This window comes from Argentina silus (genome assembly GCF_951799395.1).
Source record: "Argentina silus genome assembly, chromosome: 18".
In the NCBI taxonomy this organism is placed as follows: domain Eukaryota; kingdom Metazoa; phylum Chordata; class Actinopteri; order Argentiniformes; family Argentinidae; genus Argentina; species Argentina silus.
In genome coordinates, this window is record NC_139672.1 from 5,402,272 (window position 1) to 5,424,871 (window position 22,600).

The 22,600-nt window shown below is 42.7% G+C and overlaps 1 protein-coding gene across 1 annotated transcript; it reads left to right on the top strand.

The window, feature by feature from the left end:
- Positions 1 to 18,908: 18,908 nt before the first annotated feature.
- cdcp2 (CUB domain containing protein 2) lies at positions 18,909 to 22,480 on the top strand (the record flags this gene model as incomplete). The annotated part of the gene is made up of 6 exons (XM_083689934.1): positions 18,909 to 18,975; positions 19,571 to 19,918; positions 20,276 to 20,617; positions 20,915 to 21,268; positions 21,510 to 21,688; positions 22,172 to 22,480. 6 exons carry the CDS (start codon positions 18,909 to 18,911, stop codon positions 22,478 to 22,480), a joined length of 1,599 nt encoding a protein of 532 aa, XP_083546060.1.
- Positions 22,481 to 22,600: the final 120 nt, after the last annotated feature.

Consider the following 22,600-nt stretch of genomic DNA (forward strand, 5'->3'; position numbering starts at 1 on the left):
CCTTACTAATGTGTCAGTGTCGCTGCCTTCAATTTTCACATTTTCCTCATCAAATCTTGCATAAAACATTACGTGCCTCTCAGGTGATGCGGGTGTTTTTGTGCTCGTTTTCTATTTTGTTTATTTTCCGTTCCTTCTGTGTTTTGGGATTGACAGTGAATCAGTGAAGAGTGGCAGGCGCAGCGTGTAAATTGGCACAATTATGTATGTTTTATTTTTAGAGGAAGCCTCAGCTAAAGGTGCTCCGTGGGGAATTAATCGTCAGACTGTTTGAGCTTTTTACCTGTTTAATAACGAATTTAATGACTTCCTCCAGAGGTTCAAGACTCCTAAAAGAAAAGAGTGTTTGCTTTTATTAACACACACAGTTTTCATTAAGAGCCAATTAGTGAGCATAAATTAACCAGCGCCATATTGTGTGTGTGTGTGTGGGGGGGGGTTATTAATTATATAATGATGTGTCCTACGACAAACACAACCACAGAGACAGGTAGGTACGATCAAGAATGTTCTTTACTACAGTTTTGGCTTAAAAGCATTCATTGGATCAGAAGTGCTTTTAGCTAAATCCACAGTGACGTTACCAATCTAAGACAGTTCAGTCCACATGTAGCTTAATCTGTTCCACGTCACGATAATAAGGAAAAACTGCCATTGCAACCATTACCACTAATACCACTATAACTAATACGTCCAGGCATAAAATCAGAGATAAAACATGTATATGTTTCCTCAAGTGACTTGCATGGCTTATAATTCTGTGGAGGTAACACTGGTAAATAAGAAAGCCCCCAGTCAAGGTCAATGTCATAGTTACAAGTCTAATTGAGAATTTGATCTGCCAACCCCCAGGCAGTGAGCAAAACTGCTGCTGTGAATGTTAAAGACGTGCTATCAGAGTTTTGATCAGAACTAATCAAAACCTACTTAAAAATCAGTTCCTTCTTCACCATGGAGAACCAGGGATGTCCGGGAGACTGACTGTGTTTAGTTGGGGGGGGGTTGTATTCTATACAGATTTGTATTCTATACAGGTGGGAACCTGTCATACTGTACGTGCTGTGAATGGAATGGATTGTGAAGGAGCCTTTCTCTGAACCTGTGGAAGAAGTTGTATAACTGAAAGTCGCATGACTGCCAGGAGAATTATACTTTCACAATCGTAGAAATGGAGGAGCATCAGCAGTAGCATTATTCTTGGGAAAATTAAACCCCACAGAATCGCCACACCTACAGTATAAAATGACCCAACAGGGTCACTTCCATCATCAACCCCTGTGTGCTACGCAACAATGACATGATATGGAGGGTTTTCTTCTCTGCCTTGTTTAGAGGTGGGTCTGATCTCTCTTCTGTGTGTCATGATGACCTCAGTGAATGTGACAGCTTGGAACATGTCACCGCAAACCAACCATTTATACAACACTTCTTATGTCTTAATGGCCACTCTCCTCTGAAGGAAAACAATCATGCCTTTCTCCAAACCTACAATTCATTGTCTACTGTAGCTGTTGGGTACCTTTGTAGAATAAGAAAAAAAAAAGTAATAAAAGCTGATGTTAGTTACCAGTCAGGACATGAACCTTAAGATGTGAATGATCCTGGTGAGACATGAAAACACGCAGACATATGGGATTTTATACAGTACAGCGGTAATGCACACACCATCCTAGAGTTGCTGCAGTGCCACTATATAATCATAAAAACATGGGCCTCAGTATAATGGCCTTTTATGGCCAAATAAACAAAACTGGGATGGGTGAATGGAAAGGCTCCAGGTCTGGAATAGTAGGTGTATGCACGTTCAGTAAATAGCTCTGATCGCTGTGATAAAACAAGTACAAACCAGGCTGAGTAATCTTACTTTGTCTGCTGTGAAAGTGTTATGGCCGCTCAGAGGGACATTCTATTGGGCTTGAGTTTGGGATTGTAACTAATAGGCCTAAGGCCTTTACAATGTTTACAATATGACATCCTACATTGCTGTGAACAACACTTCAGCATCTTGAAAGGCACCATTCCTGGTTCTAAAGTAATGTGAAAACGTTGTTTTCACTGGAAAATATCGCCATTGCCAAGTAGTTAGGGACAGACAGAAGTGAAACTTCACATGTGAGGCTTTGATAAAAAAGTAGCAGTGTCTCTTACTTACACTAACAACGTACAGTACATCACATCTAAACTTGTGTGAGAGGCTTGATGAACATCCCACCAGCTGACAGCCCGGTAATGAGAGCTCCTCTACCAGGCTTCTCCCAAGGCAAGTGATTACGGTGAGCTCTGCCAAGTATGACACCTTTTACCTAGAGCCCAAACAAAGAAAGAGAACATCACAACACATTTTTGACGTACAGTCGGAGTTGAGTTGAGTGTTGTTTTTTGTCTCTGCGTGAGTTTGTTTTATTATTCAAATTGGAGAGGCGGGTGGAAATTGGTTTTGCTAATGAAAATTACTTCCTGGCTATTATGAAAAAAAATAAAAATGAAAAAAGAACTAATGACTAAGAAGCATACCTGCATGTTCTAGTGCTCGAGTGGAATGCAAGTTGTTGAGCATGAATCATTTTGTCGGTGTGCCCTCTCTCTCGCCCTTTACCCAGGGTGCAGTGCAGCGCTAAGCCTCTATGAGAGGAATAACCTGTAATGGAGGAACGCTTCAATGTCGCCCTTTCCTCCCCTCCTCCACTAGTGATTATAGAATTGATTTTTTTTTTCCACTGGTGCCCGGTATAGGAGCAGTAATAACAATTTATCTTGGCTCCTTGTTCCATTACGGCAGGGCTGCTGAGAAACCAGAGGAAAGTGTGGTGGTTTATGATTTATGGGGCCAATTTGACCTGTGCTTATTAGAGGGATCTACAGAACGTGATGCAGGCTTTGGAAATAGACTATACCCCTCTGCTCTGCTCCGATGTGAACGTTACCATGATGGTTTTCAGAAAAGATTGAAAACATGGTTTGGTTGATTAGAAAACAAACGTGACCTAGTCTCAAGTGCCATTGGCATGTTTGAATTTCACATCAAATGTGATATCTCACCTCCAGATCATGGTCCACAGGAGGTTCAGTTCATACGCAAGTGGTCAAAGATTTGAGTCTTACAAGAGTACTGAACCTCCCATCCCTAAATAGACCTGATCTAGCTAGCTCACACCCAAGAGGTCAAAGATGTGAGTCTTACAAGAGTACTGAACCTCCTATCTCGAGGTGTTTATGAACCATCACACCATTTACCATAAGCGTCTCTGTGGAGTGACAGTTTCATAAAGAATAACATTATCATTATTGAATCACAGTTGAGTATAGGAACCAATTAGAATTGAGCATGGAGGAGAGGTCTGTGAGCTGTGAGATAATAATCGTCATGCATGGATGGAGACTCGGGTCCGAGATACAACCATAGCCTGTTGAAGACTCCTATATTCTCAGGAGGTTCTGGATATTCCTCATCGATTGGCATTTATAGAGCATTTTAAGCACGCTGCCTATCTACCTCCCTCTACCAAATCTAGGCCTCTCTCCTGCGGCCAGCAATAATATTTAACTGCTGACCTTATCTTCTGCTTCTCATACTTCCACTCCTCTCTTCCCCATTGCACGTGTAGCATGTTAATGTTTGACACGGCTCCACGTGTACCATGTTAACACATATCCCGCTCGGCTGATTAAAGATGGATATCGGTGAGATGGTAAACACACGCACACGCACACGCACACCCACACACACACACACACACACACACACGCACACACACACACACACGCCCCGGGCAGCTCTGTTGCACGACTGCATCTGTGCAGGATCATGTAAGCATTTGTCTACTTTATACCCCAGGCCAGTGCATAACGTTGCAGTCCTGACACAAAAATACATCCTCTATCTGCAAAGGAAGAATAGTTAGAGTAAACAAAAATGATATGATATATCACCCAATTTAGCTGATTAGGTACATATATTATTTGTTGGAGGACAAAAATGGGTAGGTAAAGTAAAACAATAGGTAAGGTTTTACAGCATGCCTTTTGTCCTAATTGGGTGTTTTTCAGAAGTGCTAAATCTTAGTCAGAGGAAAGGCGTTGTGTTCTCCGGAACAGCCTTGGTTCCTTAAGGTATTCATTTGGAGGATGCTTTCTGGTGTTGACAGAGATAAAATGTCTGCCTCCTTCAGTTGATCAATGGGGCACAACCTAAGCGAGTTGTGCCCTTGGACCTGTAGGTAGAGTGTCACCATGGTTTGGCAACTATATCACACAAATGTAAAGAACTGAATAGCACTAATGCCCGCCGTTCAATCCTGTGAGAAAATAACACGCAGAAAAGCAAGAAAACAATAGCAGCCAGAGAGCGGTCCCTAAAACGGCTCTGTAGTGGAGGGTTTATTTTCTCTCAAAGCCATCAGAGGCAATCATTATCTCCACAGGCCTGGGCAGTGGGAGAGAATGGCACTCTCCCCGGCTATCATATCAGGTGTGTTTCTCCACTATGGGAAGCCACAGGGTCACTGTGAGACTGGAGCGGAGCTCTCGCTCCAAGCCACTGCCAGAATACAAAAGAACATGGGGAGAGTGTTGTGTTCAACTGTCCGTACTCCTGTGAATGTTCTACCTCGGCCATTATAACATTATATTTCACACAGTAGAAATAGGCAAACCTCCCCGAGCTCATAACATTCTTTGAAGAGAGAAGAAGAAGAAGAAGAAGAAGAGATCCAAACAGTTTGATTGACAGGGGGACAGGGGCATAGAGAGTTTGGGGTGCTTTATCAGACAAGTCGCATTAGCGCTATCTACTGACGACAGGCAAAAGAGGAACCCTAGATTGTGGTGAACTTGCTTGCGGAATTAACGTCACCTAATTAGAGAGCACTTGCTCTCATCCGTGCCTGCTTTGGGACTCTGTCGGAGACTCTGGGGATTGTCATCAAAATGAGAGGCGGGAGCCGAGCAGGTTTCTCTGGGGAGCTGGTTCTCCAAGGATGTTGGATACCACGATGTGGAACGGGGCTACGGCGGAAGCTGCTTGGTGCGAGCAGGCGGGGTCTTTTGCCTTATGTGTGGGAGTCGACAAAGCACCGTTACCATGGCGGAGCCCTCTAGTTGGCTGAGCGCTCAAATGTTTGTAGTGTCACTACCAGGCTACCAGGTTGGTTTCTTAGCCTTTTGTCTCACGGGTGTCGTGTACCGTGTGCAGTATCACTTTGAGTGTTAATTCACTCCCTTTGCATGTGTCGGCCCTAGACCCATTGCAGCTAGTGGCCCGTTTGTAGGATTAGGAGGCCCCTACCTGTTACTCCTGCTGTTCATGAATTATAATAAACATTGCTTTTGTTTACCTTTAAACCCTTGTATTTATGTGGTAGTGTGTTGGGAGCTCTGACACCAGACCATACCGGCTTACTAAAGGTGGTGGCAGCCAGGGACGTACATAGTCTTATGGACGGGCAGGTGCTATTTCCCTAATAAAGGCACAATGGACCAATGGGAACAGGGGTGCGATGTGAAAACACCATCCAGGAGGACACTTTGAGAGTGATAGGGCAAAGGGGCAGGGGCCCCGACCTGTGCATGTGCCTGGTTGCAGCTAGATGCTACTCTGCTCAATCCTGTATTGACACCACCTGTCGGATGGTTTCAAGGTTTATGGCAAGATCATGGTGGTCTGTTTGCACTTAAGTATGGTTTTAGACATCCAGTTGCCATGCAAGTGCCAAAACAGCCGGATACTGAAATCTTCCAGTTCTGTTTGCAGGGAGGAGGAGTAGGGGGAGCTGCACATTTGCATAAATTAGGATTACTATGCATGACTGTCACTTCAAAGATAATCAAGCAAATTAGAAAATGCTTGAAGTGTTCACAAAGGTTGGAATGACTCAGACATAATCCACTTTTCTATTTATTTATTTATTTATTTGTTATTTTGTTATTTCTCCTCACAAGTCAAGAGCATTTGACTTGATTATGTAACTTAGATAGAAGAGGCATTATTGCAGAGCGGAGCAGCTGCAGGAAATGGGAGAAACAGCCAAAGAATATGTTGGAGACACAGAGACACTGTGTAACAGAGGGACAAGGGAAGAGAGAGAGACTGACTATGAGACAGAGAGAGAGAGACTATCTAGAGAGGGAAATGGATACCATCTCAATGAAATAAGCTCAATAATTCATATTGTCATCATTAGCACCTCCAGATGGGACTCTGTGATGGGCTCGGTTCGACCCTCACTACAAGACACGTACTCTGTGTACCTATTCGCTGAAGGCCCTGGCCACACCAAACTGTCAGAAAACGGATAAAAATGTATAAAAACACTATACGATTTGATTTGGGGAATTCGGGTGAGAAACAACCTCGAAACTGAACAATGCTACCTAGCAATTCAATACGAAACATTGTTTCTAATTGGCTCAGCGGAAGAACGGACTGTGGTAAGTTCAACTCCTTCAAACTCCTATGATTCTCCTGGGGCATTTGGTTGTCTCTACGTGAATCCTGCGGTTCAGTTTGACTGTTAAAGAAGAATATCGCATCATTTGGGAAGCCAAGTTCGTCTGTCTTCACCTTGTGCGCACCTGCTACTCTTTTGTGTTGTGTGTTCACTTTTTGTTGACACAGAGCCTGGAATAGAAATACATTAAATTAGGATTTGTTTCCCACTGATCTACCTGGTCTACCCACTTTCAAAGTGAACGAAAACATAAAAAAATTCCTACCCTGAGGCCTGGGGAGACTATAAAAACAATTAAATGGCTGAGAAGGAAAAGCATAATCGATGGGACAACATCATCCTAGTCACTCTATGAAATGTGTCTATATAACCGAGTGGCCAGATGGAATATCTTAATGAACAAAAGATATATTTCAAATACATAATTGTATTTGCATGTAATTGTATACATGTTGTATTTGCAACAATTAATTCAAGTGATTCAGTTTAGTGTAAATCCAGCACTTGCATCGCCGTTTCCACACCATATGAAACATACTGGTAGCTATTGGTATGCTTGTCACCGGCAGGGACTGGGGAGTTTGTCAGGATCAAAAGGAAATTGTTGTTGTTAGTGACAGCCTAATTAACACAGTGTGTAATTGACTCATATTCAAATCAGGGACCATATAAAGACAAAAATATTAATTCCGAAATCACATAAACTTTTATTCTTGCACTTAGAGTTTTTGTTTAATTTTTCTTTCACTTTAAAGGTGGCTGTACAGATCAGTGGGGAAAAAATCCTAATAGAATCTATTTCGATTCCAAGATGTGGGGCAACAAAAGGTGAACATTTTGAAAGGGGGTGTAGACCTTCTGTAGGCATTGCAAATTGAATATATGACCCCAGTGGTTTTGAGTGAAAGAAACGTGTGGGACAGGATTTTTCTTCCCTCCCATTAAGGCATTCAATTTCATCATCCATCTATGGCTTTGTTCCTTAACCTCCACAGAACAGAAACCTTATGCACTGGGCAATAGGAGAGGGTAACTGTCTTACTGTATGTTTGAAATAAATCATTTAAACCCATCATGGAGATGAAGGAAACCGCATACTGGAGTAACAAGTGTCTCCACACTCCAACCGCTGTAAATTCTGAATTACATCATCTGTGGATGCTGCCGAGAGCCTCATCAGCTGCCATAAAGTTTAATAAAGCCACAATAAAATTTGATTTTCACACAGCGGCGTTCATTTCCATAAGCCCTTCTATTACCACCCTCCTCTCTCTCCTCAGAGTCAAGTCTCAGTGTAATGGAGGTGGTGGTAGGGGGGTGGGGGGTGGGGTGGAGGGGTGGGGGGTGGGGGTTTGGGGGTGGGCTGCTGTTAGGGGGTGCTGTAGGAGCGGAACACATTCACAGCTCTGTTTTCATTTGATGTCATTAGAAATTCAATTCCCAACAAATGACTTTTTCAGAATTTCACAGCAGTCGCTTAAGATGCTGCGGCATGACCCACTTTTGTCCTGGCACAGCAGCAACTGACTCCTCTCTCTCTGTCTCTCTCTGTCTCTCTCTCTCTCTCTCTCTCTGTCTCTCTCTCTCTCTGTCTGTCTGTCTCTCTCTCTCTCTCTCTCTCTGTCTCTCTCTCTGTCTCTCCCTCTCTCTGTCTCTCTCTCTCTCTGTCTGTCTGTCTCTCTCTCTCTCTCTCTCTCTGTCTCTCTCTCTCTCTGTCTCTCTCTCTCTCTCTCTCTCTCAGCACCACATTGTAGCCTATCTGCCGATTTCTCAGCGACTCCCATTGATCGCTGCTCTTCAAAAAAAAATTTTTCAGTGTTCAGGCCTTTGGGTAGGACAGCCTGATGGTCACTGTGGGGGATCTTTGTCATTGACTTTCAGCGTCCCATGGCGACACTGCTGTACCGTAGCAGCTGGGCTACTTTCATCTTGTACATAAACACAGTCTGGGACCTGTGTGTGCCAATAACACCGCCTCCGTGGCGAGAGGGATGACGATGACAGAAATAACAACAACAATGATACTGTTACCCTTTTGAACTCTGTAAGGCAAAGGAGAGTACATTTATTCAGACTTTGGTCATTCCATGTACAATATGACCATGTAGCCTACTGTATCAAACTTTTTTGTTTACTGTGGATATCACCGTTTGACTCGGGTACTATGGTTTCACCGCTGAACTACACGTTTGCGACAGTACAGGAAAAAACCATTACATTTCCCAAGTGGTATTGATGAATGCACACATACTGTACTGCTGCAAGTGTATTACTACAATAAGTCATCACCAAACAGGTCCTTGTCTGTGATCTGTCTACTCCCAATTCCATCCTCCTCTTTTCGATAGGATGGAAACTGGATATCTATCAGCTACCCTGTTAAGTGTTACACAGGGCCCAGGTAAAGCTGACACATGTAACCTTTAGCGTGAAATGAATGCACTCACTTTTCTGTCTGTGCAAACAAGGCTTATTAGAGGTGATGCGCAATAAATCTGCCGCTGCTCCCTTTTTCAATTTCCTGCATCAGTGAGCACCTTATGGCAGCAGCTAGGGGACCCCCCTCTCCACAGGAAATACCTCACACCAGAGTGACATCACACATGAAGTTATATGACATGTATGAAATGGGTAGATACAGTGGAGCTGCTGTGCAAGGGGGAATAGGACTCTCACCAGAAAGGTTATTGAATCTCATCATTTCATCTGGGGAGGATCGGGTCCCTAGGATAGAGTGAAAATACATTAATGTGTGCTTGAACTGACCCAGAGGGATGGTAAGACATGCGATGATAATTTCAGTAGGGAAGAGCAGCAGCTATATTCAGGTTAATGGTTGTGTCCTAATACTGCTAATGGATGCTCCATCCTTGAGCTTATTAAGCTCATACTGTATCTTGGGAGAGGAGCTGAGTGAAGTCCAGCCAGAGCCCCCCGTAGTTGGTCTTATGCATCATCAGTCTTTAAGAGAGCTGGGTCTGACAGGTGGTCCTCTGTTGGGGACCAGACACCCCCTGTGATGCTGTCAGTCAGTCACCCTGACAAAGGTGACATTAGGACAGGATCCTGCCATGCATGAAAGGGCATCTGCACAGCATGGCCATCTTTAATGGTGCCAGGCCGGGTCAGACAGGCAGGTAGACACGCGTAAATGCACTCACACAAGGACACACTCACACACACACAAACATTATCTCTAAACACACATTGTAAGTGGTGGCTGTTTGTTACTTGTTTAACAATTGATGCCCTTCAATGAAAGTTGTTCATAGCTGATTACTCAAAAACCTTAATTATGAGGTTCCCCAATCCGTAGGGATGATTGATGCCACAAGGAATGCTAATGCACAGCGGCAAGATTGATGTGATCTTGCCAACCGTTTGTGTAAGTCTGATAAATAGTGGCCAAAAGACAAATGTGACTGCAAAATAGTAATCATTTTTAAAATAGTAACGCACCCCAGTTGGAAGGAAAATATACACTCACTTTACACTTTATTAGGAACACTATACTAATACTGGGTAGGGCCTCCCTTTGCTCTCAAAACAGCCTCAATTCTTCATGGCATTGATTCCACAAGATGTTGGAAACATTCCTTTGAGATTCTGGTCCATGATGACATGATTGCATCACGCAATTCCTGCAGATTTTTCAGGTGCATTTTCAAGCTGTGAAGCTCTCCCGTTCTACCACATCCCAAAGGTGTTCTATTGGATTCAGATCTGGTGACTGGGAAGGCCACTGAAGAACACTGAACTCATTGTCATGTTCATGGAACCAGTTTGAGACAACTTTTGCTTTGTAACATGATGCATTATCATGCTGGAAGTAGCCATTAGAAGATGGGTAAATTGTGGCCATGAAGGGATGCACATGGTCAGCAACAATACTCAAATAGGTTGTGGCATTCAAGCGATGATTGATTGGTATTAACAGGCCCAAAGTGTGCCAAGAAAAGATTCCCCACACCATTACACCACCTCCACCATGAGAAGGAGTACAGGTGTTCCTAATAAAGTGTTCAGTGAGTGTATATTAAAGTCCAATTCTAATTGTGAGACGTGTTCTCTTTAAACTGGCCTGCCTAAACCACTTATTCAGTGACACCTATGTCTGTAATCTTCTTACAGTCAGGAGTTTCATATTTTGCACCTCTTTCTGTCCCATGTCACCAATCAAACTCAGATCCAACTGCGGGAAATGGATATGGTGGATATGTTGAATCCTTCACTGCTTCTCCAGAGCATATAACTGTAACTGTGAGTGCTTGGCAGAAAAATGACACGGACATTGAGGGGAGACGCTCGAGGAGAGAAACTGAAAATCCTCTGAAAATTATCTCCCCTGAGTGATACGAGACAACAGTCATCAGTTCCTCCCTCTCCTTCCCCTCCTCCCTCTCCTCCCTCTCCTCCCTCCATTATTCCCTCCATGCACAGCCTCCCTTGTCAACATGCCTTAGGGCCATTAATGATGTCGATCTCTCTCGCTGGGTAATTGTGAATGCATCTACTGATATATATATACGGTTCAGTTTGGTTCTGTTTTACTATGGCAGGGTTCACCCCGGACTCACCTTTTAACTCACATACAGTATCATTATTTTTTGCATGCTACAGGCTGTCCCTGGATGAGATTTGCCGGATGCATTAGCAATGGGAGGAAAAATCCAAAATCCACTGCTAGTTGTTTGTGCACAGGCTATGGCTGTCCGAAGCCAAGCCAGAGGACAGGTTAAAGCTCCAAGGGCTGCAGAGCCATCGCAAAAAACACAGAACTGTCTTTATTTAACATGTGTTTCCTTTGGTCTGGGATTAATGTAGCGAGACAAACACAGGCAGCTCCGATGAGTAAAACATGATAACAGGAACTAATGGGTGCATCTCAGAGTGCAAGTTTATTTTCATGGTTAAAAAATGCATCATAATGGATTAATAATGGATGTCTGCATGCATAAAATATAATTTGTGCATTATTCACCATTAATAATAGTTGCTTTCAGAGGTGCATTGTTGTGCACGAGCGATCAACAAATGTTCTTTATAAACGTCCATGAATTTTTAATTTAGGTGGTGAATTATTCAAATTCATTGCAGACACTTTGAAAATGGCATCTTGATTTACAGTAAAGTGCCAGACACAGACAGCGGGTAGTAGCCATTGCTCCATCAACTTCTTCCTACCGTCAGAAACAGTCACAGTAACACATTCCCAGGGTAATGCCAAGTCACATTGTATAAGAGTGGAACAATCTGATGAATGTGGGATTTTCAAAGACACGCTAGTATCTATATTTATCACTCATGCCCCTACTCTAATGTCCTTATTTAGAACTCTGCATCACATGATGGTTCTGTAAGGTACAGTTTACCCACAAGGGACTCTTGCTTAATAACAAACGCCTGCAAACCAAGGACATCACACATACAGGCCACGGGGGATGTTAATGAAATGGTGATCTAATAGTGAAACTGTTCACTTCACACATAGGCAAATGCATATGTACATTTCCATATTCCATTACTGGAAACAAAACACATTTGAATGAGGGGTGAAAGAAGAGATGCGTGGCATTAGATATACAGTTGGAAACTGAATAATTTAAATTCTGTGACATGTGACCGCGCAACCTCCAGAGAGAGTAATAAGGTGACTGGAATACAGAGGCACGGAGATTGGCAAGATCGTATCATATAGGAGCAATGGTATATTAATCTTCTCTGCAATAGGGGGATATAAATACGTACAATGGGAAGGAAGAACTCTGCAGAGGTTACTATGTGGAAACTATGTCATAATGATGTGTTGTATTTGAATACAATACATAAAATGTTTGGGTTTTTTGTTATGTGGTAAAGCGACATCTGCTTACTTTTGGGGTGACACAGACTCTGATGGACTACATGTACTGTAGGTGAGGAATGATGGACACCCACATTTATAGAATTCTACTCAACAAAAAATACTTCTGCAGAGTAACAACTTCAACGCCGAATTGCATAACTGTGTAGAGGAACATGAGAGTGTCAAACAAGTAGGCACGTCCCAGCATACCATGGTGTGACAGTAGTAGTACTAGCCAAATACTTTAATAATTTAATAATTGTCCCATAAATGTCTGACTAATGACCTGCAAAAAAAAAGAAAGAAAGAAAGAAATTGTTTGAAAAACCTGACATAAAGCTCAGCCTAATTCAGATCAGCATTTCTTTGAGAATTTCCTCTGGGTAAACTTCTTGGCAAAACTGTAGAGACAGCTTTATAACTTGTGTCTGGTTTTGATGCAAGATCAAGGAGGATGAGTGTACATTGATAGGCTGAGGGTTGCTATCACACTCATTGTCCTGGGGCTTGGATGTCTTGGCTCTCTAACCGGTGGTGTTGCTGCTCACTAATGAATGCCGACTGGAATTGAAAGGTCACATCATAGAATGTATAATGTAACTACAATAAACCCCTAATATCACAATTTTAAACATTTACATTTCTGCTGAGAAAATATGCTCAAATGAAAAGAGCAAAGGTTTGCCATATTCAAATAAGAATGTTCTGATGTAATTACATTAGCATTTTTCTCTAATATTGCACAGTTGGAATATATACTTATTACAAAACCCACTAAACTTATTATGAAGCACATTGTTACTACACAGATATAGGACAACTTGTTACTATCTTCTGAATATGTGATTCTGAGCCCACAGGTGTAAGGCTGTTGTTTACTGATTGAGAGTCTTCCTATTAGCATAGCAATGTCCTTTGTTAGTCTCTCATGTAATGTACTAGCATGTAACTAGCACATTGTCAATCAAGAAGGACTGGTTGTCCTACAAAAGCACATCAATCAGGTGATACTGGACTAATAGACCTTCAGTGGCCATTGGAAATGGGAGGAGACCCACTGATAAATGGAGGAACACAGCACACACAACCCCTTGACCCATTCTCATCCCACTCCTATCACTCACCGTAGGAGGATAATGCCTCACACGAGGGTTGATCACCTGCAGTTCGGTGATCGATTGGTATGGTCTGGTATTGGATCTAGGTCAGCAATACTGACAGTTGATTGTGGGTCATCTACTGTCAACTAGAGGAAGGATTTCTCAATCACACTCTTGAGGATCCACTGCGTTTGCTGGATTCCTCCAAAGCTGAGTTATTAATTTGAGAATTAGTTTCATCAATTTCCCTGTTTTGCTATAAAGAACCAATTACTTAACGATGTTTAGGAATGCGCCTGTTCAATTAGACCCCATTAAGGTGAGTAATTGGTCGCTCTGCATCCCAGGAGCACAACTGTCCAATAGCTATTAACCTTCAGTCTCACTATCACCTTCCATTGCCTATCAAGTCATTAGTTTTGGTGGTGGGCAGTTATGTCTCAATGACTCCAGGGTAGTATGTTCAATGTCTCTAAATGCCAGATTCATTATACACAATTATTAATGGGATTTTAGGAGTATTTCTGGCATATTTCATTCATTTGGACTTCCAGGACGTAGTTAGAAGATTGATAATGGCAGGTGGCAGGTGGATTATCAAGAGAAGAGTCATGAAATGTACAATGTGTTTAATGAATCAGAGTGTAATATGAAATACCCATCTCATAAAAACACAGTTCTTGTTATGGCATTGAGAGGAAAATCAATTCACTTCCCCATGGATAACATTGTACTCTCTGGACAAAGAATGTCCTCATATTCAAAGCTGAGAAATGTCACAGTATGAATTAGTTGGTCTGTGCTTTTGTCTGGAGCTCAACTTTGTAAACTATTCAGACCAAAAAGCAGCAAACTGCAACAAAGTGACCTTCATTGAGGCTTTCTTTACATGTCCAATATGGCCAGAAATATGTTTTATTGCGTAACATTCTAATTCAAAGTAAATTATACATTTTTTTATTTAAAAGCTGAGTTTGTTTTTTTGATGGGTCTGCACTACAGTTCTGTATGTGCCCAGTTTGTACATCCAGCTGGTGCCACCCAGAGACCTGGGCATGGTTTATACCCCAGGCCATCTGTCAGGAAGAAGGGGGTAGTGCCAGCCCCCAACAGGCCAAAAAGGCCAGAGAGGTCATCTGTGGAGAGGGAAACTGTGACCATCCTATGGATCCCTATGGCCCCCCACAAGGCTGTGCAGTCCTTCAGTCACACAGTGGGAATGTAGCTGCTTCCTCTCTGCGATGTCACACCCATGTGGAGTACTGCTTCGCCCATTCTCACACTGGCAAAAGACCACAAATAACCATCCAGTCATACTGGTTCTAGAATAGTTATGGGTGTGTTATCTATAGCCTTCATACATGTCAAGTCATTTGCCTACAATTCAAGTGTATGAGAGCAGGCATGTTATGCTTTGCTTAAAGATTTTGCTTTGCTTGAATGTGTTATGTCATTCTCCAGAATATATGTTTTGCACAAATCACTGCACTTCAGTTGTGCATAGTATATGTTTTACTACTGACCTTCTCTTTGTGTATCATGTATTTACAGTATTCTGTTCATTTCTCTGTGCTGTTTATCAAGGAACTGAATTTTCTGTCTAAATGCAAATGTTATGGATAATAGTTTTCTGATTCTGAACCTGAATCTGACATCAATACATCATGGTGAAAGCATTACCAATGAGTTATAGGCAAGCTAATTCCTGTCCCCTTCCATTGTCGTCATACTATTCTGTATTTTAATTACTTGTGTGAATATTCATGCTGGATCATAGCAAGAGCAATCTGCTGATATAGCTGGCATTATGAGTCAGCCGTTAGTGAGTAAAGGGTACTAAAACCGCTTAATGAAGTGCTCTTGCTACGGGCCATAATCGTACTCTGTTTATATGCTGGGGTTCTCATCTCTCAACTCCACCCCCTCCTGTTATCTGGAGTATTTACACTGCTGCAATGCTATCAGAATGATTAATTAAAATGATGCAGCCTTCCACCAAATAGACTCAATCAGTCGTCAGAGGCTGACACAACAACAACAGCTCCCCTCCCCTGTCTCCTTCTCTCTGCATTTACATTTACATTTATGGCATTTGGCAGACGCCTTTATCCAAAGCGATTTACAACAAATACATTTGTCTAAGTAAGCGAATCATCAATCCATCAGTCATCATAAGAAAAAGTAATCTATGCTAGGACCAGGGGCTATTGGCAGTCACAATGCTAGAAGAAGGAATAATTACTTACTAATTGTTATTATTTATTTATTTTTAGTAATTTATTTACAGTAGAGAAACTTGTACAGGGGGGTAGTGGGGATGAAGAGGTCTTTAGGAGGGACAATTAAGATGTAGCCAGAAGAGATGGGTCTTGAATCTACGGTGGAAGATAGGTAGTGACTCTGCAGTCCTGACAGCAGTGGGAAGCTCGTTCCACCAGTGGGGTGCCAGGACAGTGAAAAGCTGTGAGTGAGTAGCGTGACTGCTGCATCCACGTAGAGGCGGCAGTGCCAGGCGACCAGCCGAGGTGGGAGAGCGGAGTGATCGGGCAACGGTTTGGGGGCTGTCTCTGTCTTCTCTGAATAGCCATTTACCTTTGTGTTTGTTGTTGGTGTCATCTCACTCACAGCAAAGGTGAAGTCAAGTAGAAACAGTCACTGGACAGATCTATCCCTTGCAGACATGGAGTAGATGGTGTTTTAATATGGTTTAACTTTTCAATACTCTGTGGTATAGTACTTAGAACTATGCATATTACATCCAACAGGAGCTACTTTAATAACCCAGCCTCCGTTGAGGGTATGATTCAAGAGTAATTATGATCCTTGTCAAAGGCAAAATTATCTTAATAGTTATTTTAACAGCTGTTTTGGGAAGGAATAACTTATTGGACGCAGTGGCTGAAATTCAGCCAGTGAGGTGAAACAAAAGGACAGCCCAATTCCAAATGGAACCATCGGAAATTGTGAGGCATCACAAAGGGAATCACCTCCCCCCCAACCCCCCTGTGATTGAACTAAAAATCCAAGACAGAATGTTACTGCACTGGCACAAACAGAGCACCATATGAGGTCATTTCATGAGCTCAATCTCAGACTGAGAGTACTGTACTGTTTGTGAGGGGAACCCATAGTGTGTATATTGTGGTGGGCCGTGCTACGTTATCATCTGTGTTCAAAGTGATGTTACCCATCTTTATCCATTTGTTCAGCATCAGTTATTGAGTTGTCTCTGATCCTCAATCTGTTATTTTGCCTCAGTCTAAAATATAAGACTCATCATTGCAGATAACCAAGAAGCTACCGAACATGGCTGCTGGAGAAAAAAAAACATCATGAAGTGAGAGGGAAGCAGGTTCGGAAGGTGAGGTGCCTCCAACAATAACACATCTGTCAAGATACAGAAATGAATGCATTTCTCTTAATTTACCATAATTCTACCTTCACACTTGCTCCTACTATTGATTAGGTGACAATGGAGGGACTGGGAGGATCTATTCACTGGAATCCATGGTACACAAGTTCACCTGCAGTAGGTGGCAGTGCAATAAATGTCCTTCAGAGATATTCAAGATGGAAACTTTACACATAAGTACAGGGTAAAGGAGAACAATACATGCCTAACTTTTTGTGAGGGAGCAAAGTGCAACGCATCAACTGAGGAGAGAAGGTTGTGGAGACGCCTTGAATGTGATCTTTTGATCATTATTTTATCTATAGAACATCATTTAGCTGACGCTTTTTCTTTTTTTTTTATCCAGAGCGACTTACATTGAGTGCGAGTGAGCGCATACATTTCAGTATATATGGTCCCAGCAGGAATCAAACCCACAACCTAAGCGTTGTTAGCACCATGCTCTACCAACTGAGCCACAGAGGACCACAGAGATCTGATTGTAGCAGTCTCACATAGCCTAGCGTTCAAAGGTGTTGTCGCTTGCAGGGTAAATGCCTTCTCTGATTTTCATGAGCTGTGCGCTCTGTAAGTAAATGTTTCATCAATTCACACAGGTCAAAATATGTTTTAGTCCGTAATAGCTATAGCAGACTAGTGCATCCTACCAGGAAAATGAGAACTTATATAATCAGCGTGAACATTCACAATGTTTTTAACCTTGCCAAATGTACTTTTACTTAAAAGGTACTTATTTAGTCATTGAGAGATTTAATTGCACTAAACAAATGATATCTTACTGAAACACATTTCTTTATAATATCTGCCCGCAGCCTTAAACAATGAGCAAATTGTGGTTTCAATCTGCAGAATCCTAATTCCAAGAAACTGGAGGGTTGTATATATTTTGATTCCAAGGACTGTTGTGAGGAAAACACTTGAGTGATTTTAATCACATTCTTCTTCCATTCAGCTCAGAGCAGCTCAGCCTCAACAGGACTGGTTATTAGTCTGAGTTGACTCTCAGGGTGATCCTGGATACAGTACAACAGCACCACCTAGTATGTAATTTGTGGCATTGCAGCAAGTCTGCCCTTCTTTACTGTACTTGAGCATGCATCACAGAGCCGATACTTAGTCTAGCCTACACTCGTGCTTTTGCCGCATTGCCCATTAACAATGCCAGACCAAAGATTAATAATGGAGACATCCCAAAACCATGAGAGTGTGTGCAGTCTTTGTTTCAAGTGTGGTCTGCCAACTGTCCCACAAGTATCAATCTCCCCTGGAAAATAGCATTCAAGTTGACTTTGTGATATCTTTTTCTTTTAGTTTTGTTTCAATTTGGCTCGGCCAGATTGTCTGAGTGTTGTGTTGAGGCTGTGTAGGGTTCAAAGGGAGAGATGTAGAGCTTTAGAACCAGCTGGCTGAGGGGAGTTTTCTCTCTCTCTCTCTCTCTCTCTCTCTCTCTCTCTCTCTCTCTCTCTCTCTCTCTCTCTCTCTCTCTCTCTCCCTCTCTCTCTCTCTCTGGCTCTGGTTTAAATGTTGCATGTTGCTCTCAATGCTGCATGTTCGCCTTCCTTTATCTAGAGCTCCTTTTATCTATACATGTTATATATTTTCATTATAGTTCCCTTTAAATAATACAAGTGAATGTGTCCAGTCTGTCCACTCAATGGAAGCTACTCTATGGCATCAAGACCTGGGTCATTCTTTCACCCCTGTCTTTCTACCAATGAATACATTTGTTTTGGTAATAAACGTGGCTGTCCACCTGTCTCTCTACCCCGCTCATTTATCAGCTCCATGGCAGCTGCCTGGTGTCCCGTGTGTGGGTGACTGTCATTAAAAATGAATGCCATCTCTCCAAACAGTGTCCTGACAAGGCATCCGCGCTCATTCGATAGCGGTCATTAAAATTTAGCGAAGGAGGCAAAAGGTGGACCGCCTATCGGGTTTCTAGGTTCTCATTCAAGCTGGGGATGAATTTTTCAACGTTCTATTACCTCTACTGCCACCTCGGCCTTCGTCCCAGGGCTGTACAGGCACTGACATTGCCGTTGCCTTTCTCAGTTGCCATTGTGCTATATCTGAAGCGTGACAATAACAGAACTGACAATAACAACATGACTTTCAGGATGGCTATACTGATTCATTTACTGTTAGTCGTTGGCAAGGCCGTCCCTAAAAAAGGTGAGTTATGTTTTTTTCATGTGAATGGGGTTTTGCCTAAATATGATGGGATTGATTATTATTGATATTGTTTTATGCATTGGGTAATCTAGGCAACTTTGAACAATGTAAAACAATGTTAAAAACCAATAAATTTGTTTCAGGTTTGAATACAATTATGGCAGGTGGTTCAATGCCATAATGAAAGAATGAAACAGAATATAGGCTAATTGTTAATCAATCAACAGTTAACCCTCACTGCAACACAGCTAATCAATAAAACAATTCTGGCTTTAATATCTGGAATGGTGATTTATAGAAATAAACAGTGTGAAAACACATGTGTAAACTGTGGTTTATATTGTTTTGCCAATGCTGGTAATAGCTCACATATCTACAGGTATTGAATTATATGGAACACATACAAAGTTGTTACATAATATGTCTTCAAAAGGACCAAACATGCTAATTTCATCTGAGTTATTCAGGGTATAAAAGTTGATCAAATAGCAGGGCATACTTCAACAAATAGCATGTTTTCAAATTATTTCATTTCGTAAAATGAACCAAATATATATATTCCCACATAGATAACTTTTATTTCTTCAACTTTAAGGTGTCAAATGTGGTGGAATCCTGTCTGCCTCCTCTGGCAACATATCCAGCCCCAACTTCCCTGGCCTGTACCCATACAACATTGAGTGTGTCTGGCTGATCGTGGTGGCTGAAGGCTCCTCCGTCCTCCTCACCTTCCACCACTTTGAGTTGGAATACCATGCCAACTGTGCCTATGACTACATCAAGATCTACAATGGCATCTCGGAGGATGAGGGGAACCTCCTAGGGGCCTTTTGTGGTGACATCTCCCCTCCCCAGTTCACCTCCTCCTGGAATGTCATGTCCATCATCTTCCACTCTGACCGCCATGTGGCTCATCGGGGCTTCTCTGTAGGCTACAGGAAAGGTGATGTCTAACAATCTACAACAGTATGGATATAGGGAATCAATGATTCACTTTCCTGGAGAGCTTTGGTGTTTGCTGTTTTTATGTAACCAAACAGACCATAATGTAATTGAATAGAAGGGGTATGTGGGACCACCTTATTTGGACTGATTAAGTACCTAGATGCTAGGTTGCATGATGTAATAATGGATTAATTAACTTGACGGGTCAGATCCTGCACATGACCTGGCTTATTTGGTGATTGTTGATTATCCCCCCCCCCCCCCCCCCCCCCACCCTCTCTCTCTCTCTCTCTCTCTCTCTCTCTCTCCCTCTCACACACACACACACACACTCTCTTTCTCTCTCTCTCTCCAGACATGTGCGGAGGGGTCCTGACCGGCCTGTCAGGTATCATCTCCAGCCCAGGCTACCCCCGGGAGTACAGCAATAATGCTGACTGCTCTTGGACCATCCATGTGTCCAACCGTAGTGTGGTCAGCCTGGTCTTCCTTGATTTCCAACTGGAGAACAACGAAGGCTGCCACTTTGACTTTGTCGCCCTCTTCGATGGCCCCACCGTCACACACCGACACCTGGGGAACTACTGTGGCGGGGAGATGCCCCCCAACACGGTCACTACCTCCAACCAACTGCTGGTGGTCTTCAAGTCCGACTTCAACATCGGGGGACGGGGGTTCAAGGCATACTACTACTCAGGTAAGATGGTGGGTGTCTTTGTCTTCTGTGTCTCCTAAAAATCACCTCCTCCTGACTACCCCACTGTTGTTGGTTGAGGTAATGGCAGTTGATATCCTCTAATATGTAAAGTCTTGATACTGTAAATACCTCTGATAGGTGTACGTAGTTTAGATTGGCAGTTGAAACAGTTAAGTGGGATATACAGTACTTACTTCTACTGAGCTTTTTAGAGTCCTTATCTTGCTTTTGAATTACTGTATTAAAAAGAGGAGCTATTAACTGACACCTGTTTTGCCCACACTGTATGTTTGATAGGAGAATGCCAGCAGCTCCTTTCAGCTGTGAATGGAAACTTCACCAGCCCACACTATCCCAACATCTACCCCAACAACATCAACTGCCACTGGACCATCACCCTGGCAAACGGGTACCGGATCAAGCTCTTCTTCCTGGCCATGGAGCTGGAGGACCAGAACAGTCTGTCAGACAAGTGTGACTACGACTCTGTTGCAGTGTATGATGGGAGTAGCCAGAGGGACACATTGCTGGGGCGCTGGTGTGGCTCGGAGAAGCCACCTACTATTATCTCCAATGGTAACAAGCTGCTGGTTGTCCTCAACACTGACCGAAACTCAGCGTATAAGGGGTTCTCTGCTTCCTACACAGGAGGTGAGTGTCTGCTCTTCTACGCTGTCTTCTAAGGTATCATAAACTGTACATGTAAAACCAATCGGGCAACTTAAAGGGTAAAAAGCAAACATTTTTATTCAAAACATTTATATTCAAAACTTTTTGCATAGGCATATTTCAGTACTCGTGATCATCTTTTCAGTCGAACATACTCCTAATTTGGCTGATGTCGAACTAGTTGCTAATCTGAGTGTTTGTGTCTGTATCCCTTTGATCCAAGTGGTACCAGTGAACATAAGCTGCACAAGGACAGAGTTTTCCATTCAGATATCCCAGCAGTCTTTGCCTCAGCTGGATCGAGAGAGCATCTACCTGGGGAACCCATCATGTGCAGCCCAGCTGACAGCCACAACCTATAAGATCCTGGCCCGTTTTGTCAACTGTGGCACTGCTGGACAGGTAACCAGGCATTCTAATGCCCTCCTCCTACCCTCATGTGCATGACAAGTAATCTTCAGAAAGTTTATAGTTTACTTTGTGTTTTATAATTCATTACATCTGTCTCATTGTAAACACAATGGAAGTGGAAAGAAAGACTTGCAGGATTGAGAGATTTTACAGTTTTTCAGATTGATTTGTTGCTAATATCAGACTTGTGCTCAACTTTCAAAACTCTTAACACAGAACACAAATCTAATAATACTTGTTAACATAGCCAGTCTAAAGTTCAAAACCCACCACTGTGCACTCATTTTCATTGAGACCTCTGTCAAATTGGGATCTTTGATCTAAAATAAACATTTACTGTGAAATGCCATAAGATTAAAATTGTACTGAGAGTTGAGATACAGATAACAACAGCAAAAGAAAACAATTACTGTAATTGTCAACATCAAGGTAGTCTGTAAAATCATGAGCTGTATGACCCCTGACCCCTTGCAGAAACGTCGGAACATCACCATGCTGGTGAACACGCTCTACATCGACTTCTCTAACGGGAAGCAGCAGAGCGTTCAGGAGTACGAGGTGCAGTGCGATGCCCAGCGGAAGATGGCCACCGTGGCCATCATATCCACAGAGGAACGCCACCGGCTCAACGAGCTAGCCCGCCAGGCGGAGACTTCCACGGGCGGGGGCGGAGAGGAGGAAGAATCTGAACCTCATGACCCCAGTGACATAGTCTTCATCAGTATCTGCGTGCTGGCTGTTGTCCTCATGTTGATAGCGGTTATATGGCTTGTGCTGCTTTAGGGGTGTTCCCCCCCTGCAACTTCCCCAAAGACACTGTGGCACAGGATAAGCAATAGAACATGTCTATTTTTAAATGTCAATCTATTTTTTTATAATAAAACATGCATGTGCTGATTCTGT